At 46.8% G+C, this 17,196-nt stretch overlaps 2 protein-coding genes and 1 pseudogene across 3 annotated transcripts; all 3 read left to right on the top strand.

The window, feature by feature from the left end:
* The first annotated feature begins 157 nt into the window (after positions 1-157).
* POLE3 (DNA polymerase epsilon 3, accessory subunit) lies at positions 158-3,768 on the top strand. The gene is made up of 4 exons (XM_027869261.1): positions 158-325; positions 432-517; positions 1,824-1,942; positions 2,158-3,768. The coding sequence occupies exons 1-4, from the start codon at positions 260-262 to the stop codon at positions 2,328-2,330; spliced, it is 444 nt and encodes a 147-aa protein (XP_027725062.1). The 5' UTR covers positions 158-259; the 3' UTR covers positions 2,331-3,768.
* Positions 3,769-3,864: 96 nt separating this feature from the next.
* Positions 3,865-4,835, top strand: LOC114048621 (annotated as a pseudogene).
* Positions 4,836-7,213: 2,378 nt separating this feature from the next.
* ALAD (aminolevulinate dehydratase) lies at positions 7,214-16,526 on the top strand. 2 transcript variants are annotated; one of them, XM_027869443.1, is made up of 12 exons: positions 7,215-7,309; positions 10,404-10,537; positions 11,589-11,639; positions 12,123-12,219; positions 12,385-12,520; positions 12,700-12,783; positions 12,980-13,068; positions 13,377-13,432; positions 13,549-13,636; positions 13,826-13,912; positions 14,282-14,411; positions 14,984-16,526. In XM_027869443.1, the coding sequence occupies exons 2-12, from the start codon at positions 10,425-10,427 to the stop codon at positions 15,043-15,045; spliced, it is 993 nt and encodes a 330-aa protein (XP_027725244.1). In that variant the 5' UTR covers positions 7,215-7,309; positions 10,404-10,424; the 3' UTR covers positions 15,046-16,526. The 2 variants fall into 2 exon arrangements, with proteins under 2 accessions (XP_027725245.1, XP_027725244.1); XM_027869444.1 differs by lacking the exon at positions 12,700-12,783 and having other exon boundaries at positions 7,214-7,309.
* The last annotated feature ends 670 nt before the right edge of the window (positions 16,527-17,196 follow it).

Here is a 17,196-nt window from a genome sequence, read left to right as displayed (position 1 = left end):
GGGGGAAGTCGCAAGGCCTGAGTGCACGAGGCCGGCGCCGCTCCCGGAGAGCGAGGAACGCGCTGGGGCGGGGAGGCGGGTGTGCGAACGGAAGCCCAGGCAGGACACGCGGTCGGGGGCGGGAAGTACGGACGCCGTAGCGGCGCCCTGGTTGAGAAACGCGACCGGCGTAGGTCCCGGGCGCAACTGCCGCCCTGTCTCGGAGGCCGGCGGCGGAGTCGTTGCGGCTCTCCCGGGCGAGACGAGGGCAGAGGTGGCCATGGCGGAAAGGCCAGAGGACCTGAACCTTCCCAACGCCGTCATCACCAGGATCATCAAGGAGGCGGTGAGCGCAGTCGGGCCGGGGCCGGGCTGGGGTCGGGGCCGGGGCAGGGGCCGGAGCCGGAGCCGCAGCGCACCCCACTAACCCCGGTGCCGCCTCCCCTTTGCAGCTCCCTGACGGCGTCAACATCTCCAAAGAGGCCCGGAGCGCCATCTCTCGGGCTGCCAGCGTGTTCGTGCTGTACGCCACCTCCTGGTGAGAGGCTCGGGCCACGGGAGGGCCCCGGGCGGGTCGCTTGTCGGAGCCCAGCGGGGCTGCTCGCCCTTCCTTGCCCGAGGCTGTCGGGCCTCTCCTCCCCGCAGCCCCCCTGCCCTGGGGCCCGGAACGTAGCTCACCTAAATCCCCAGCTCTCCTCAAGGCTCCCGCCTCCCCCAAGAAGCTTTTTCTGCCCTAACCCTAGTTACCCCTCATCGGGTTATTTTTTGGTATTTATGTGTCTGTACACATGTAATATTTCCACCACCGAAATGCAAGCTCGTTGAGGGCAGGGACGGTTTCTGTTGGATTTTGTATCCCCAAGAGCTTCTTGGCTTATACATGGAGAGGGAGCCAGAAACCGGGAAGACCTGAGTTCAGGTCCAGCTTCTGACTCATAACTTGGAAGTGTGACCCCTGACAAGTCACTTTATCTCTCCCCGTGCCCTAGGCAGCTCTCTAAAACAAGTTTAGAGAAGGAGTCGACGTTTTCCTGAACTGAGAGTGCCCTATCCCAGTGAAATCATAATAGGTCCAGTCTCAGCCTCTCTCTCAAGCACTTAGCTTAGTCTTACTCATTTGAGACACTTAAAAAATGTAGTTTGACTTGAGCTTGGAGATAATCAAGTAGAGCTTCCTCATTCTCAAGTTGATGTCACGTAGACTTAGTGATGAAAAGACTTGTTGAAAGTCCCACAACCAATTAACAGAAGTAGGACTTGAACTCAGCTCTCCTTGCTCTTGGTCCAGCTCTGGTACTCCCTCTACTGTGCCATGCTGCCTCCTAAAGGAGGTGAGCTTCGCCACCCCTAGTCCTCTGTAGGAGCAGAGTATTGCTATCGATGTTTACTGTATTAGAAATTTAAATGCGTTAGAATTATGAAAATAATGTTGACATCATGGACCCTCTGAAGAGACTTTAGGGGAGAACCACTAGTATGATCTCAAAGGTCAGCTCTTTAGGCTTCAGTTTCTATTTCTATATGAGTAAAATAAGGAATTGAAAAGATGAAAAGCACATTTGTGATGTGCTCCCTACAACATCGCCTTTGAGGTGTGTAACCCTTCAAGCTTCACATGGCTTAAGATTGCTGCACCTGGCATCTTTCACACTTTCTTTCCTTTACCAGACTTGAGTAACTGTGATTTGTAAGTACAGGTTAAAGTTTGAGGCTACAGGTACTCTCCCTAGAAGTGGGTTTGGTCAGGTGGTCAGATTTGCTTTTACATTCCTTTTAATTGTCTTTAAATGTCTTGAGATGGGAGTTGACCAAGATAATTCATCTCTCCTTTTTTTTTTTCTAAGTGCAAACAACTTTGCGATGAAAGGAAAACGGAAGACCCTAAATGCTGGTGATGTACTATCAGCAATGGAAGAGATGGAGTTTCAGCGATTCATTTCACCTTTGAAAGAAGCACTAGATGGTAACAACTCCTGTGTTTTATTGGGCGGGTTAAGCTTCTTGGTAAATTGATGGTCATGTGATTTAACCAGATGGACTTAATATAGTATTGAGTATTGGATGTATCTTCATTGGAACCTGTCTTGAGTCCTGTAGCCTCTCTACTCTGAAATGGAATAAGATAATTTGGTTCTGTTCATTTAGCCTTGCCTTATGATGGCTTCCTTCTATTTCTAGCATATAGGCGTGAACAGAAAGGTAAGAAGGAAGCTTCAGAGCAAAAAAAGAAGGATAAAGACAAAAGAACAGATTCTGAGGAGCAAGACAAGAGCAGGGAAGATGATAATGATGAGGATGATGAAAGAATGGAAGAGGAGGAGCAGAATGAAGAAGAAGAGGTTGACAACTGAGAGGTTGACAATGGAGAGAATGAGTCAGATGATAAACTTGGGGTTCAACACTGTTGCCTCCACTGTACTGTTTGACAGAGAATTCTGTGGCCTTTTCCTCCACTGCTAAAAATGCTCATATATGAGGACCTGAGAATACTTCTTGAATAATCCCCAAACCAGAGTTTTTCTGAATGAGGTCTTTCCACTTTCATTTTACATAATCCATAAATTGTGACCTTTTGACAAGGTAGGTTATGAATTGCCATTTGATCAAATTTTTATAGGAAAAATATAGAAGATTCATATATTTCACTTGCTGTTTTATGACCCAAATTTCATACTATCTATTATTTAGGGGCTGTAGAGGCAGCTAAAAATTGGAGAGGTTTGAACTCCTGTGATAGATTGACTGTGTAGCTCATTGAAAGAGTAATGGAGCCACTCTGGATTTGGGGGACTGTCCAAAAAGTCTAGGGTAAAGAATGTAACTTTCATCCCTTTGAAAGTAACTTTCAGCAAGGTTCTGCCTTCTTTGGTTTGTAACTGATTATCTTCTCTTCTTGAGTCTTCCTTCCCGTAGTCTCTTGCTGAGTTTGGAAGTTGGTCGCTATTTGCCATGCCCTACTTAGCACTTTGTTTTGAAGTTTGTACTTCACTATGTTAGTGGAGTGTTGGGTCTAATATAAAGTAGGCATTTCACCTCAAAATTCTCTTCCTTTCCCCTGCCTACTGAACAAAATTTTGAAAACAGACTTTCTTGTATATGTAGTCCCTTTACTTTTGGTTTTGTAGTAAACCTCACAAGTATTTCATCCTTGTAAGCGCTTGGCTTTTTTATTTAAGAAATGGCAAGCTCCAAAATTCATTTCTTCTAGGTACTACACAGTCGCTGTCTCCAGACTGTTCTTTGCTTTGGTAACTTGTGACCTTCAATCCAGCTTAATTTAAGAAATGTAAGGTTTTCTTCCAGTCCCAAAGTTGTGATTCTTGTCTTTTAAAGACAAGCTTGATAGAATAACTGTTAATGAAATATAATAATGCTTAGGAATATAATTCTAGTAAACCACTTTTCTAAAGTGGTTTTGGTGGGGCCTTCATCTTTTGTTAGGTTTCCCCTTCCCATTCACTCCCAAGTAGTGTTTAGCTAGAGGGGACTCCCACAGTGACCACATTCAGTCCCTCTATTAAGAGAGCTACCTTGAAAATTGGGAGGAAAGGTTCTTGCCAACTTCTCCCCCTAGTCAGTCTTAATTTTTTTTTGGTCTAAAAAATACTAATAGTAACCCCATTCCAACTGGAGTATGACAAGTGAACAAATGTAATCTGCTATCATTTACTCATTAATGGATTATAGGGACAAGTTTGTTGATAAATGAGGGAAGAATCTCATTTCTCCACATTTGGGGGAAGGAAATACAGTGGTTTGTATAAATAAAAAATGTTGTTTAAATTGTTACCTTTTGCTGTTCCACATCTGTTCATGGTGACTTTTTGGAAAGAACTGACCTCTTCATTGAGTCTTCCATATTTTGTAATATGGGAACTATAGAAAATGAGTTTTGCAGGCCAGCTGGCCGAGCAGGCCAGTCCTAGGCAGCATCAAGCCCCACTCCCAGCCTCAGTGCCAGAGGTGGCCACTGAAGCCCCGATCCAGTACAACCTGTTCCTGCAGCACCTGGGGGGGTGGGGGGACAAGTGGCTCCTGAAGCCCAGCTAAGATTGAGGAGCAGAAGATGATTGAGAAGGCCATGGAGAGCTGTGCCTTCAAGGCCTCCCTGGCCTGTGTCAAGGCATTTGTCTTGGGAGGAGCAATGGAGTGTTCACTGCTGGCATTGATACAAATTTGGGTTTTGACCCAAAGTATCCCTATCAAACACCAACTGCAAGAGAAGTTCTTAAAGATATGGGACAGAGAGGAGTGTCCTAATGCCATTGTGGGGGCCATATTTTCCTGTACCAAGTGTCTGGTAGAATCCTATCAGGGAAAATCTGACTGGAGGAACTTTGTCCTCAGGAGCTGCATTGCTGGAGGAGCCACTGGCTTTTAGAGCTGGTGTAAAAGCTGAGGCCATCAGCTGGGGAGGCTTTGCTGCTTCCTCTGCTGTGATCGATGATTATTTACAATGAGAGGAGCTTCTCGTGGGTCAGGAGCCATGCAGTCTTTGAAGGACTTTGCCTGGACCATGAGTGTGAAAGATTCACTAGGTTTGCTTCCCCTCTTCTTGAGTGGTGGGTGACATGAGGCAGGCTCTGTTGGCTGCTGCTGCCTTCGGTTTTGTTAACAGCTACACTCGGCTCTTTCCAGGTGCTGGCAGACTGCCTTTCAGGGTGATCCTCAGTCCTTCCTGGACTCCACCCAGAAATTTCTAGTGAGAAATGCCACAGAATAGCCCCATTGAACAGATCATGTACAGTTTGTTGACTTCGAGGAATCCTGACAGCAACTGTCCATCCTGCCTTTGTTACTGCTAAAATAGACATTCTTTACTATCCTATCTTGGGATTTATTTCAAGCAACATATCATAAGGTCCTTTTATTTGAGGGAAGGGGGAGGGTGTAGGGGGCAAAGTAAAATTTAGCCCATTCTGTGGCTAGGGAATGGTTCCATCCTGTTGGCTACCACCAGGCCATCTTTGCTGTGGAAACTGTATATTTAAACACAGTTTGAAAAGACAAAAAAAAGAAAGAAAGAAAATCAGTTTTGCAGCACCCTGGATGGCCAGCGGGTGTTCCTCAAGTACCAGAAATAGCTCAGAGTTATGTTCTTCATGACACTGCTTTCATTGATTAAATATTTTCAAATCTTGAAAATTATTTGAAATTATTACCTCAAAATTCCCTTCTCATTAATTCAGCCTTGTTAATTCTTCTTTCACAAGTATATTCTTTGCCTACTGGGTCATGTCATGAATGAATATTTGTTAAATGTTGAAAGAACTTGGAGGGGGGAAGGATTGTGTTGTGCCTAACCATGAAAAGACTAAAGGGGAGGGAAAGATAGGATTGCTGGTCTTTAAAATACCAGTTTGGAAAAGAGAACAGGTTCGTTTTATTAGGCTCCAGAGGGGAGAAGTAGAACCCCGTAAATAGATGTAATAGAAAAGCTACTGCCAATTCATCATACAAAGGAAGCTCTTTCTAGCAACTAGAGGTCTCCAATAAATGAGGTTGCTTTGTGGGAAAGTGAGCTGCTGCTTCCTGAAAATATTCAAGAAGAGCCTGGATGACCACCTGAAACTGTAAAGAAGGAATTGGCTTTTGAGTTTGGTTTTTTTTTTGTTGTTGTTGTTTAGTTAACAAGTATTTTCTCTTCTTCACTCCTCAATTTGAAAGAAAAACAAAATCCTTGTTAAAAAATATATATTCATAGTACCTGCCTCCCGTGACTGGTATGAGAATTAAATGAGGTAATATTTGTAAAGTGGTATATAAATGCTAACTATTATTGTTATAGTCGAGCAAAACAAATTCCCACGTTGTCTACATCCAAAAACTGTGTGCCTCATTCTGCTTCTCGAATCTGTTACTTTGGGTGGTAGGTTCATCATCACTCCTCTGGATTCGTAGTTGGTCATCGAATTAATCAGAATTCTTAAGTCTTTCAAAATTGTTCTGTCTTTACAGTGTTATATGAATTGTACTCCTGTTCACTCTTTGTTCATTTTGCATCAGTTCATGTAAGTCTCCCCAAATTTCTCTGAACCCATCCCTTCAGTATTTCTTATGGCACTGTTGAATTCCTGTACCATAATTTGTTCAGTCATTCCCCGACTGATTGGCATCCCCTTCGTTTCCAATTCTTTGCCACTACAAAAAGAACTACTCCAAATATTTTTGTATGTGTGAATCCTTTTCCTCTGATCTCTTTGGGTATAGGCCTAGCAGAGATTATTGCTGAGTCAAAAGGTTGGTATGCAGTTCAGAACCTTTTGGGGCAGAGTTCCAAATTGCTTTCCAGAATGGAAGTACCAATTCATAAGTCCACTAACAGTGCATTATTATGGCTGTTTTACTACAGTCCTTGCCAACATTTGTCATCTTTGCCAATGTGATGGTTGTGAGGTGGAACCAAGAACTGCTTTAATTTAATTTTAATTTCTCTATTAGTGACTTGAAGCTTTTTTTTTTCAGATAGCTTGGATATAATAAGTTTCCTCAATTTGCTGAGAGGTTGGAGTAGTAGCAAACTTCTAAGATTCTTGATGGAGTTCTTGCCCTGTCACACCTGAATTACTGTACTTGCCTCTCAGCTAATTTTCCTTCTAGTCTTCAATCTGTACAAAAACCACTTGCATTGTGAGTTTGTGATGGCAAGTCCAACTCCAGGTATTCAAGGTCCTCCATAAATGTGGCCCCAACTTTAGTATCCAGCCATATCCTCTGCTATTCTCCTACATACACCATTTGCCCCGTTCGCTCTGGTCTCTTTAAAACACTTGTGTGTCGTTTTCCAATGTCCTTCCAACTCCTGCCTCGTAAGAGCAGCCCCAAAGACTCCATCCCACTTGATTCTAGCTCTTCTCTGAACACTCCCTGCATTTGTTTTCTAGTTCACACACTTGTGTCACGTCCTGTCTATCACAGTACTGTAAGCAGGCGAGGAACCGCGCCGTCACACGTGGAAGCTCGGTAGCTGCTTGACCTGTGTCCTCCTTCCTTACTGGAGTCATACGCCACAACCCTCCCGCCTCACCAGCCACTCATTGGTCATCCGGCAGGCGGTTTCGCGTAGAACTTTGATGTCAGCAGGGCAGGGGATCCCCCGCGCGGCGACAGGGTCCGCACCCCCATGGGATGCTCAGGCAAAGTAACGGGGTCTGGTGAGTCCACGGCCCCCCCGCCCGGGGAGGGCGAAGCCGCGGGCCCCGAGGGGCGGGGCCTGGCCCGGAGAAGCTGCTTCCGGGTGAGCCGCCCCACCCCCACGTGGGCTGATTTAGAAGCGCGGCGGGCGAGCTCCTGGTCGGTCGTGTGCTCAGGCTCTCCGCAGCGGCTCCTGGTAAGCGGGGACCTGGGTTACGGGCTGGCACCGAGTGACTGGGCCGGGGAGCCTCCCGGGGAGAGCGTGCCCAGCCGCCCCCCACCGCCCGGCCAGACTGGGCAGCCCTCGCTTGGAGGGTCGCCTCCCCCAGACGGACCATCACAGCCCGGAGCTCCACCACCCCCAGCCGCGGCCTCTCCTCCCTAGCGCGCAGGGTGGGAGCGGGAGGCATGATCGAGACGTCCGAGTTCGTAAACTTAAGGATGTTAGAGCTGAAAGACAACAGCCGGTCCCTCGTGCCTGATTTTACAGAAGTAGAGTAAGAGAGGGAATTGTCCAAGGTCACACTGTCAGTGAGTAGCAGAGTCTAGTATCCTGGCTCCCTACAACCTTATTTCGGCCCCAGGCTTCCTTCACCGACTCCAGTAGAGCCATCCTTCCCCCAGTCGCAGCCTCCTGGATGCAAGTTTCCCCCGGGTCCGTGCTAACCCAGGCATGAGCCCTCCTGGCCTCTCTCCTTGCTGCCCTCTAACACGGGCTGGGGAGCCCGCTTTCCCTGCCGCTCTGTTCCGCTTTACAAGGTCCCAGGGTTTTTAAACGTCTCTGGTTCAGACCGAGTTCCTTTCCTTTGACTGCTACCGTAACTGTGCATCTGTGCGGCCCCTGCGGATATGGAAAGCAGAGTCAGGGCTCAGAGCCAGGGCTGAGGTCACATGGCTTGCCCTTGAGTATACCTTGGGAGCCAGACCCACACTAACCAAACAGCCTGAGCCCTTGCCCTGCGAGAATTGACCCTAGGACTTTTTACCTTCTCTCCCAACTCCCAGGACCCAGTACCAAGACACAAAAAGTTCTCTAGCTTCAAAGCTACCAGGGCAAACTACCAGTCTAGGGTAGTGAGAGTATAATGCCCCTTTTCTGACCGAGTAATTTGATTTCTCGGTCCAGACAGTACCCACTCCCCACTCCTTGGCAAGGAGACTGTATTTTCCAGACTGTAAGCTTAGGGAATTTTTTCTGCTTCTGCCTGGCCGACTGTGCCTTTGTCTGTTCCTTTAATGGCCCTCTAGGCTTTAGTTGTCTAATGTGATGGTATTTGCAGTTGCTCCCTCCTGCCTTATAACCTTCTTATAAGCCAGCACCCTTGGTAGTAGTGTCTGCTGAATTTGTTGCCCACTTGTTGCCAACCAAGGGAGAGTTCTTCTCTCAACACTTAAAAAAAAAAAAAGTACAAGTTTCCTGATGTTAGATGTGTTCTAGTAGAAAGGGCATTTGAACAGGGAATATGAGACCTGGGTTCTAGTTCTGGTGTGACTACTAATTGTGTGACCTTGGGCAAGTCATTTTCCTGCCCTGGGCTTCAATTTCCTCTGGAAAAAAAAATGGAGTTGGTCTCCTAGCTTTAATATTCTAGGATTCTATAATAACTTCTCCGTAGCACCAGGATCTTTTTGTCTGGTTCCCTGAATCTGGTTGTTGCTGGTGGCAAGCTGTGATCTCAGACTCCTTCATTAAATCACTGGTGAAATTACAAGATAGGACAGTATTTGACAAGTATACCTGTTTTTGAAAGGTTCGCCCAGCCTTTCACCCAGTTATCTGCCAAAGCTTCCAAAGTCTGGAACAACTCCTCCTAGATCTGTTACCCTGCCTAGCACCTGACAGTGCAGAGAAGCCAGGCCTTGTGAAACAGTAGCAGTTTTGGGTGAAGGTGTGGTAGAAGAGGATGGAGTGGTTGACTCAAATGGGGTGAATGAATTATCTGTGATTTCACCAGTCCAAGACTAGCCCTATCTCCATATAGTGATATGATGGTATCCAAGAAGTGGTTGTTCTTGGGATTGCTTAAGAGATCTTCCTCTTGCATGCTAACCTTGCACCTACTGAGGACAAGGAACGAGATAGATTGACACTGGTATAAAATACCTAGCAGAAAGTTGTCTCACAAGAGTTGATGTTCAGAAGCCAAAGAATTGGGACCAGTGTTAGTTATCTGCTCCCTCTATCATACTGTAGGTTCTCTTGCCCCTCAGAAGTGTAAAAAATCATATAAGATGGCAGAGCTCAAGAGACTTTTGAAATCTATCCTCTTCATTTTACAGATAAGGAACCTGCGGAGGTCTTTGGGATGTGGGTAGTTGGGCGAGCGCAGTGTGTAAGCCTGTGGCTCACTTCTATCCCAGTTATGGCCTATCCCAATATGTCTGTGGCCCTAAGATAGGATTTTGGAGAGAGATAGAGGGCTGAGTGTATGTACCAGGGAAGGTGGCAAAATTTGAGGGGGAAAGGATACTGGCTTGGTAGGGAAGAGGAAGAATGTGTTGGGGGTGGGGAAGAGAGGTAGTGTGTTAACCCTGGGGTGTGGCAAAAGCCTGAGGCCTTGTGTTTCTAGTGATAACACAACCATTAAACAGAACTGGGCCTTGAAAATTAAGATAGGGCTACTAGGTTGACTGGGAAAGGAGCCTGAAACTGCCAGGTGCCCAGAGTTCATCAGTAGTAGATTAAACAGCAGCAATACCAACCTACTGGCCACATTGGAGTTGTAGGAGACCCAGCTGGGGTAAACTAGCCTAGAAAACTCAGTTGCCCCATACTGATCACCTCCCACATCTCTAAGACCTGCCTGCCTGCTGGAATTCTTGTTATTTATCACCTCAAAATTGATGTATTTAAAACTGAACTCTTATCTCTACTCCTCTAGCCCAAAATTGTTACATCGGTCTCTTAATTCATGCCCCTGCTTCCAGTTTCTTCCCTTTTCTAGTCAATACTGTACCTGCTGCCAGATTCAGCTTCCGAAGGCACAGCTCTGATCATCACATAACTCCTTTGCTTCCCTGTTACCTGTGGGATGCAAAGTTTGAGCTCCCCAACCTGGGCATCAAGGCCTTCTACAGTGTTGCTCCTACCTTTTTGTGTTGTGTGTTTATCTCTGTGTCTGTGTGTATATACATATATATGCATAATCATTTGTATCTTTTTTTCTTCTTAAAAATTGTAAGATCCTTGAGAGCAGGAACTATCTCTGAGCCTTCTTTTGTCTTGTTAGAGCCCCTCGCACAGGACTGGGTATGGGGCAGTCAATAAATACTTCTTTGTTTGTCTCCAGAACTCCTGCTGAACCCCAGTCATGCAGCCAGAGTCCTTGCTTCACAGCGGCTACTTCCACCCCCTATTGCGAAACTGGCAGACAGCGGCCAGTACCTTTGATGCCTCCAATCTCATCTACCCCATCTTTGTCACGTAAGTTCTTGGGATTATGGCCAACTTCAGTCTGCTTGTGGAGTTTGGTAGTGGGAAGAAAGGTCTGCAGAGGGTCAGCTTGCACCAAACTGACCCGATAAGGGCATCTGGCTACTGAAATAGGCTTATCTGCCTGCCTCCTCTCTCTCTGGGGAAACTATAAGCCATCTTTAGAAATTACCAGCTCCTGACCTTCCCTGTTTTACCAACTTGAGCAAATAACTTCCTCTTTGAGCTTGTGACTTGTCTGTAAAATTAGTATAATAATCTTTCTCCTGCCCAGCTAACTGATAAAATGATTAGCAAATCAAATAGTTAGCACATTAGCAAATACAATGGTTAACAAAGTACTTTGAAAATCATAAGGGGCAGCTAGGTGGCGCAGTGCATAGAGCACCAGCCCTGAAGTCAGAAGGACCTTGAATTCAAATCCAGCCTCAAACCAAACACTTGACACTTACTAGCTGTGTGACCCTGGGCAAGTCACTTAACCCCAATTGCCTAAAAAAAAGAGAGAGAGAGAGAGAGAGAAAATCATAAAGCTTTCACAAAGTCTTAAAATCTAATTGTGGGGTATTATTGTTGTTGTTGTTGTTGTGATTATTGTTACAGTCAAGAGATAATGAGCAAGAGGCTGAGTGGCTCTTCAAGCTGACCTTCGTGGGCTACTTGAGTGCTGGTGTGAGCACCATAGGTCGAACATCTGGTCATCAATTTTGCTGGGGTTGAGAAAGTCTGTTTTGTTATTTCAACCAGAGATAACTAGGCTATGGAGAGTCCTTTCACACCAGTAAGACATAGAAGTAAAACAGAAAGCAAATGTATTCATTGACAATGCGAGCTGTTGCTAGCCTCAGTACAGGTTACTGGTCTCCTGTCCAAGATATACCCCTATACCCTGATGGGTGGATCTACCCAGGGAATCAGCTTCTAGATCAAAAGTGTCAAGACACTTCATTCTCCATTTTTATATCTTCTCAGCTCCCCCAGTTATCTTTTCCCCTCATCCCCTACCCATCCTCTCACACCTTACCCCCTCTGCTTCCTCCAGGGACATACCTGATGCTGTGCAACCAATCGACAGCCTTCCTGGCATTGCCAGGTAAGAGATGCTCCTGGAAGATCTCTAGGAGAAAGGAAGAGTGGCTAGAATTCTGGGTTAGAAATCAGGAGATCTGGGTTCTAGTCTAGGCTCACCCACTAACTAGCTGTGTGATCGCCGAGGTAAGTCACTTTAAACTCCCTGGCCTTCAGTACCAGATGAGAATAATTCAATCTGCCCTACCCCTGTCATGAAGTTTTTATGAGGATTCAATGAGATAACAGATGTAAAACCACTTTGGGAAGTATGAAACGTAATGTACAGCCCCCCAGCCTATAATATCCCTATGCCCTGCTCCTTCCACTCCTGCCTTGATCAGACTTTTATTAAACACCTAGGGATGCAATACCCTTCACAAGAGAATGACACAGATAGGTCCAACCTCTCTTGCTCTGCCCAGCTTCAATCTGAAACCCTAAGATAAGGTCCCAAAAAGGACAAGCAGGCTGTCCAAGGTTCAGGCTGCCCTCCCTCTTTCCCCAGGTATGGTGTGAATAAACTGGAAGAGATGCTTCAGCCCTTAGTAGCCAAGGGCCTACGAAGTGTCCTGATCTTTGGGGTACCCAGCAAAGTCACCAAGGTCAGAACATGGGTAGCAAGGTGTGGAGGGGTAAAGAAAGGAGAGACTTAACCTATCAGGGCAAGAGAAGGACAAGGGGGAGAATGTATGGTGGGAGTGAGAGTTGAGGATCTGCATGGTGAAAAGGCCTGGATATCAGTGATAAAGCCATCCTCACTCAACCAGGATGAGTTGGGCTCAGGAGCTGACACAGAAGACACCCCAGCCATTCAGGCAATCCGTCTGCTGCGCAAGGTGTTTCCCAGTCTCCTGGTGGCCTGTGATGTATGCCTGTGTCCCTACACCTCACATGGTCACTGTGGTGAGTCCGGAGCTCCGCATTCTCTGCTTCTGCTACCCACTCCTGTCCCCTCCAGTCCCATCTCTTTCCTCCTGTTCTGCCAACAAGGCTAAGTCCTGGTGAATATGGGAGTTTTCCTGGGTTGGGAGGCAGAGAGGGATCCCAGAGCCTTTCCTGAGTCCCGGCTGGGCGTCCTGCAGGGCTTCTGAGGGAGGATGGCTCGTTCCGGGCTGAGGACAGCAGCAGGAGGTTGGCAGAAATTGCTCTAGCCTATGCCAAGGCAGGTAAGTAACTAAATACCACGTGGTCCTTGATGGAAGGGAAAGGAAAACATGGTCTGGGTATATGAAGGCCTGGTTGGTTCTGGGAGACAAACAAAATACAGAATCTCTTTGTCTACAGAATCACATGATTAGAGCTGATAGGAACCTTGGAGAATGTCTAGTTCAATCCCCTCCCATCTTCTAACCCCTCCTCTAGGCTGCCAGGTGGTGGCTCCATCAGACATGATGGATGGGCGTATTGCTGCCATCAAAGAGGCATTGATTACCCATGGGCTTGGTAACAAGGTAAGGGGGCAGGAAGTTGAGGTTGTGCCCTGGAAGAAATGGCAAATAAGAGGGAGGTGGCTGCCAGGGACTGAAAGCCACGCCCCTCCCCAATCTGTGCCTAGAATCTGTGGGCTTATCAGCTCATAGGATATAGAGCTAGAAAGTCCTCCTCCCACATTTCACAGATGAGGAAACTGACTCGAAAAGGGTAGCTGATTTATCCAGAGTCGCAAGGGCAATGATTGGAGCTGGGACCTCCTGGGGCTGCTGACTCCAAATTTAAAGCTCTTTTGGTAGAATACTCAGTCCAAACTATCTCCCAACAGGTATCCGTGATGAGCTACAGTGCCAAGTTTGCTTCTTGTTTCTATGGTCCTTTCCGGTGAGTGGAAATTGGAGGGAATGAGAATTGGCACCAGGCAACCTTGTGGTAAGACACCAGGAGCCAGGGCCAAGTTAGCCCCATCCTGATGACCTGGCTTTTTTCCCACTCCACAGGGATGCTGCTCATTCTAGCCCAGCTTTCGGTGACCGGCGCTGTTATCAACTGCCGCCTGGGGCTCGGGGCCTGGCCCTTCGAGCTGTGGTGTGTAAATGGGGACCAGCCCCAGCCCTCCCTACCCCAACCATTCCTTTATCACCCTCCTCTCCTTCCCTTGGAACCCTGTTGCAGGTGTTCCTCCTTCCCCCAACCACAGAATTTCCTACTCTCTGCCTTGGAAGTGGTTTGGGGGAGGAGCTTTGGAGGTCAAGTTCTCCATCCCATGTGCCTTAGGATCGAGATGTCCGGGAGGGAGCAGATATCCTGATGGTCAAGCCAGGGTTGCCATACTTGGACATTGTAAGAGAAGTGAAGAACAAGGTGAGTGGAGGGCAAAATCAAAAACAGAACTGTGAGAGAGGAGAGGATTCTGCAGAATTTTTAAATCACAGAATGAGTGGGAAGGTCACATTTGGTCCAATATCTGACCCAGTATCAGAGTCCCCTCCTATATCATCTCTGCCAAAAGATCATTCAGCTTCTTCTTGGATACTTCTGGTAACAGGGAACTCACCACCTCATAATAAAGCTAGTCAGTCTCTTACTAGTCCTGAAGTTTGACAGATAAAAAAGTCAGGTTGCTCAGGCTTGATCAGAACAGGGCGGGCCACAGTTTGGAGGAGATGGGAGCGTGCTTCCTTAAGGGCACCATCAGCCACTCCCTGTAACTTAGCTCATTCCCCTCTCCAGCACACTGTCCTGCCCCTTGCTGTGTATCACGTTTCTGGGGAATTCGCCATGCTGTGGCACGGGGCCAAAGCCGGGGCTTTCGACCTCAAGACTGCTGTGATGGAGGCCATGACAGCCTTCCGAAGAGCAGGTGCGTAAGGCGGGGATGGGGGGAGGACCCTCCTCTACCACTTCTGAGATACTGAAATAAAGAGTGATTTAGTACTATGTGTCTGCAAATTCTGGTGGGCTGAAGGCTTTGGCTTCAGTTGAGGAAGCAGGCCCACGGTGAGGATATGGATAATGATAGTCACTTAAAACCAAGACTTTAAGGTTCACCAAATGATTTCCTCCTGAGAGCCTTTTAAGGTAAATAGGGCAAATAATATCCCCATCTTACAATGAGGAAACTGAGGCTCTACAAGACAAAGGATTTGCCTAGCTTGGATGTGATGGAGGGAGGGTCAGTCAGTCTGGCCATGAATATTCATTGGGTTTGAGCCAGGTCTCCTGACTCAAAGTGAGTCTGTGCCCTCCCCCATTTCATCATGTTGACCCTCTAGCCTCTAAAACACGTTATGCTTCTCTGGTGGCTGCAAATACCGCGAAAAAGTCCCAGGCAGTGCCCTTTGCTCCTGAGGGTGGGCAGGGCATACAGGCCAGTGGGATACCTCCATGCCAGCCGTGGTACTCCCACTCCCTTTTCTTTTCCTCTAAATACAGGTGCCGATATCATCATCACCTACTACACACCTCAGCTCTTACAATGGCTGAAGGAGCCGTGATGGACAGATAGAGAGTACAAGAACTAAGAATTTTTTTTAAATGAAGAAAAAATAAAAAGATAAGCCAGACGTCTTAGAGAAGTGAAAACCAGAGTAAAAGATGCTTCAAAACTGTCCCTTCTCTCTTCTGCCTGCCCCCAAGTCCAGGGCTCCTGGCCCACCCCACTCCCCTTCTTTCATCGCTGGTAGCCTGTGGGAAAGCTTGGTGAGCGCACAGAGCCTTGGAGCCCTCAGCACCACCACTACCACCACCACCACCACCTCCTCCTCCTCCTCCTCCTCCTCCTCCTCCTCCTCCTCCTCCTCCTCCTCCTCGTCCTCCAGGCAGCTCTGCTCTTCATGCCTCCTGCTTTCTGTGGTCCTGTCAAGCAGACCCCTCACCTGGATGCTCCTCTTCTCTGGGTGTTACTGTCATACTTTCTCTTAGAAAACCTCCAGGTTTTATTTAGCTCCTCGAGTGTTCTGACCTGCTGAGACCAGGGAGATCCTGCCTTCTACTAGAATCATTTCAAGCCGACAGAAACCATCCATCAATGAGTAAACCAGGAGCAGGGCCTTGGAAGAGTAACATTGGCATAGCAGAATCTTCGAGAGTGAGGTGACAATGCTGATATCAGGTGGTGGAAAGAGCATTAGACCTGGAGTCTGAAGACCTGGATTCATCACTTCTCCTCTCAGAACCTCAGTTTTCCTCATCTGTGAAATGGGGGTCTTAATATTGTACTGCTTGCCTCCCAGGATCTTTGTGACAAAAGCACTTTCTAAATGCTATGAAAATGTGAATCATTGCTATTACCATTACTATCTCCAGGGCTGAAGCTTAAGTTTAAAGTGAAGGCAATAGACTGTTGTTGTTGTTGCTTTATGTGAAGGGTCGATTCTGTGATTCTCTTATATCCCAGTGCTGTTCTCTGTGCCTGGTGTCATTGGTTTGACTGTCTCCTGCCTATAAAGACAAAATGCTAGGAAGCAGAATTATGTTGGAAACCAGAGTGAGTTGGTTCTGGTGAGTTGAGGAGGGAAAATCAAATACCACCCTAGTGTGTCAAATTAGTCCAGCATCCTGCTTTTATCTATCTGTATCTCTGCTGCTTTTCTGAGTGAAAATGTGAAAATTTTCTCTTCTCTGGGCCTCAGTTTCCTCTGTAAAATGAAGGGATTGGACTACATATCTTCTGAGTCTGGAGTTGGGGGACCTGTGTTCATATTCTTCTGCTGATGTTTAACATCTCTCTGAGTAAATCACTTAGCCTCTTTGGGCCTCAGTTTCCTCATCTGTAAAATGAGGGGATTAGATGATTTCTGAGGTCCCCTCCAGCCTCAAAGTGCAGTGGTCCACTGGCTGGCAGATAAGAGCTTTTCCTGAAGGACAAAAACAAGTTCAATTCAAATAACTCGGCATCATAGAATTTTGAAAACTAAAGAGATCTCGAGGATCATCAGGATGTCAAAATATAATAAAGTTATATTTTTAAAACCCAGTTTTATTCAGTTCAAGGACAAGTATGATGTGTTTCTCAGCTCAAATTTGTTTCAGTTTGATTACATTTTCTGCCCTGGATCAAGCCTCCCATGATCAGCAGATCTGGGGGGAGGGGAGGAATAGGCCTGCATCCAGATGGGGGCCCCTTTCTGTACGTTTACATAGTACTTGCTGCAGTTGTACTGTCTGCCTCACAGACTTGTGAAGCAGCTATTGCAGATGCTATATTACACCTATTTTAGAGGAAGAAACTTAAGGCTGAGGGGAAGTAATTTTCCCCGATCACAGAGCCAGTCAGCATGGGAGCTGAGATGCAAATCTTAGGCTCTTGCCTCTGTTCATAGGCATTATCTCATAAAGTCATTTCTCTTATGTAATTTGATGTTCTTGCTCCCATTATCAGAGGACACCTGGAGTTTGTTGTTTTTTAGGGTCATTTTGTTTTTCTCATATTGGAGTGGATTGTACTAAGAACCCAGCTCATTGTCCTATATATTCCACTAATCGAAGTGTCGTCTAGTATGGTCTGTGGTGGGGAGAGAGAAAAGCACGTGGGAGGTTCTGCCCCACAGCCTTGGCCGTAGTGGTATGATGTTCTATCCGAGTGTTTTAACCAGACTGGATATTTAAACTGAGGGAGGTAGGACATCAGCATAAAAAGATAACCA

This window comes from Vombatus ursinus, unplaced genomic scaffold (assembly GCF_900497805.2).
Source record: "Vombatus ursinus unplaced genomic scaffold, bare-nosed wombat genome assembly UNPS02014793.1, whole genome shotgun sequence".
In the NCBI taxonomy this organism is placed as follows: domain Eukaryota; kingdom Metazoa; phylum Chordata; class Mammalia; order Diprotodontia; family Vombatidae; genus Vombatus; species Vombatus ursinus.
This window is presented reverse-complemented; position numbering and strand designations above follow the sequence as displayed.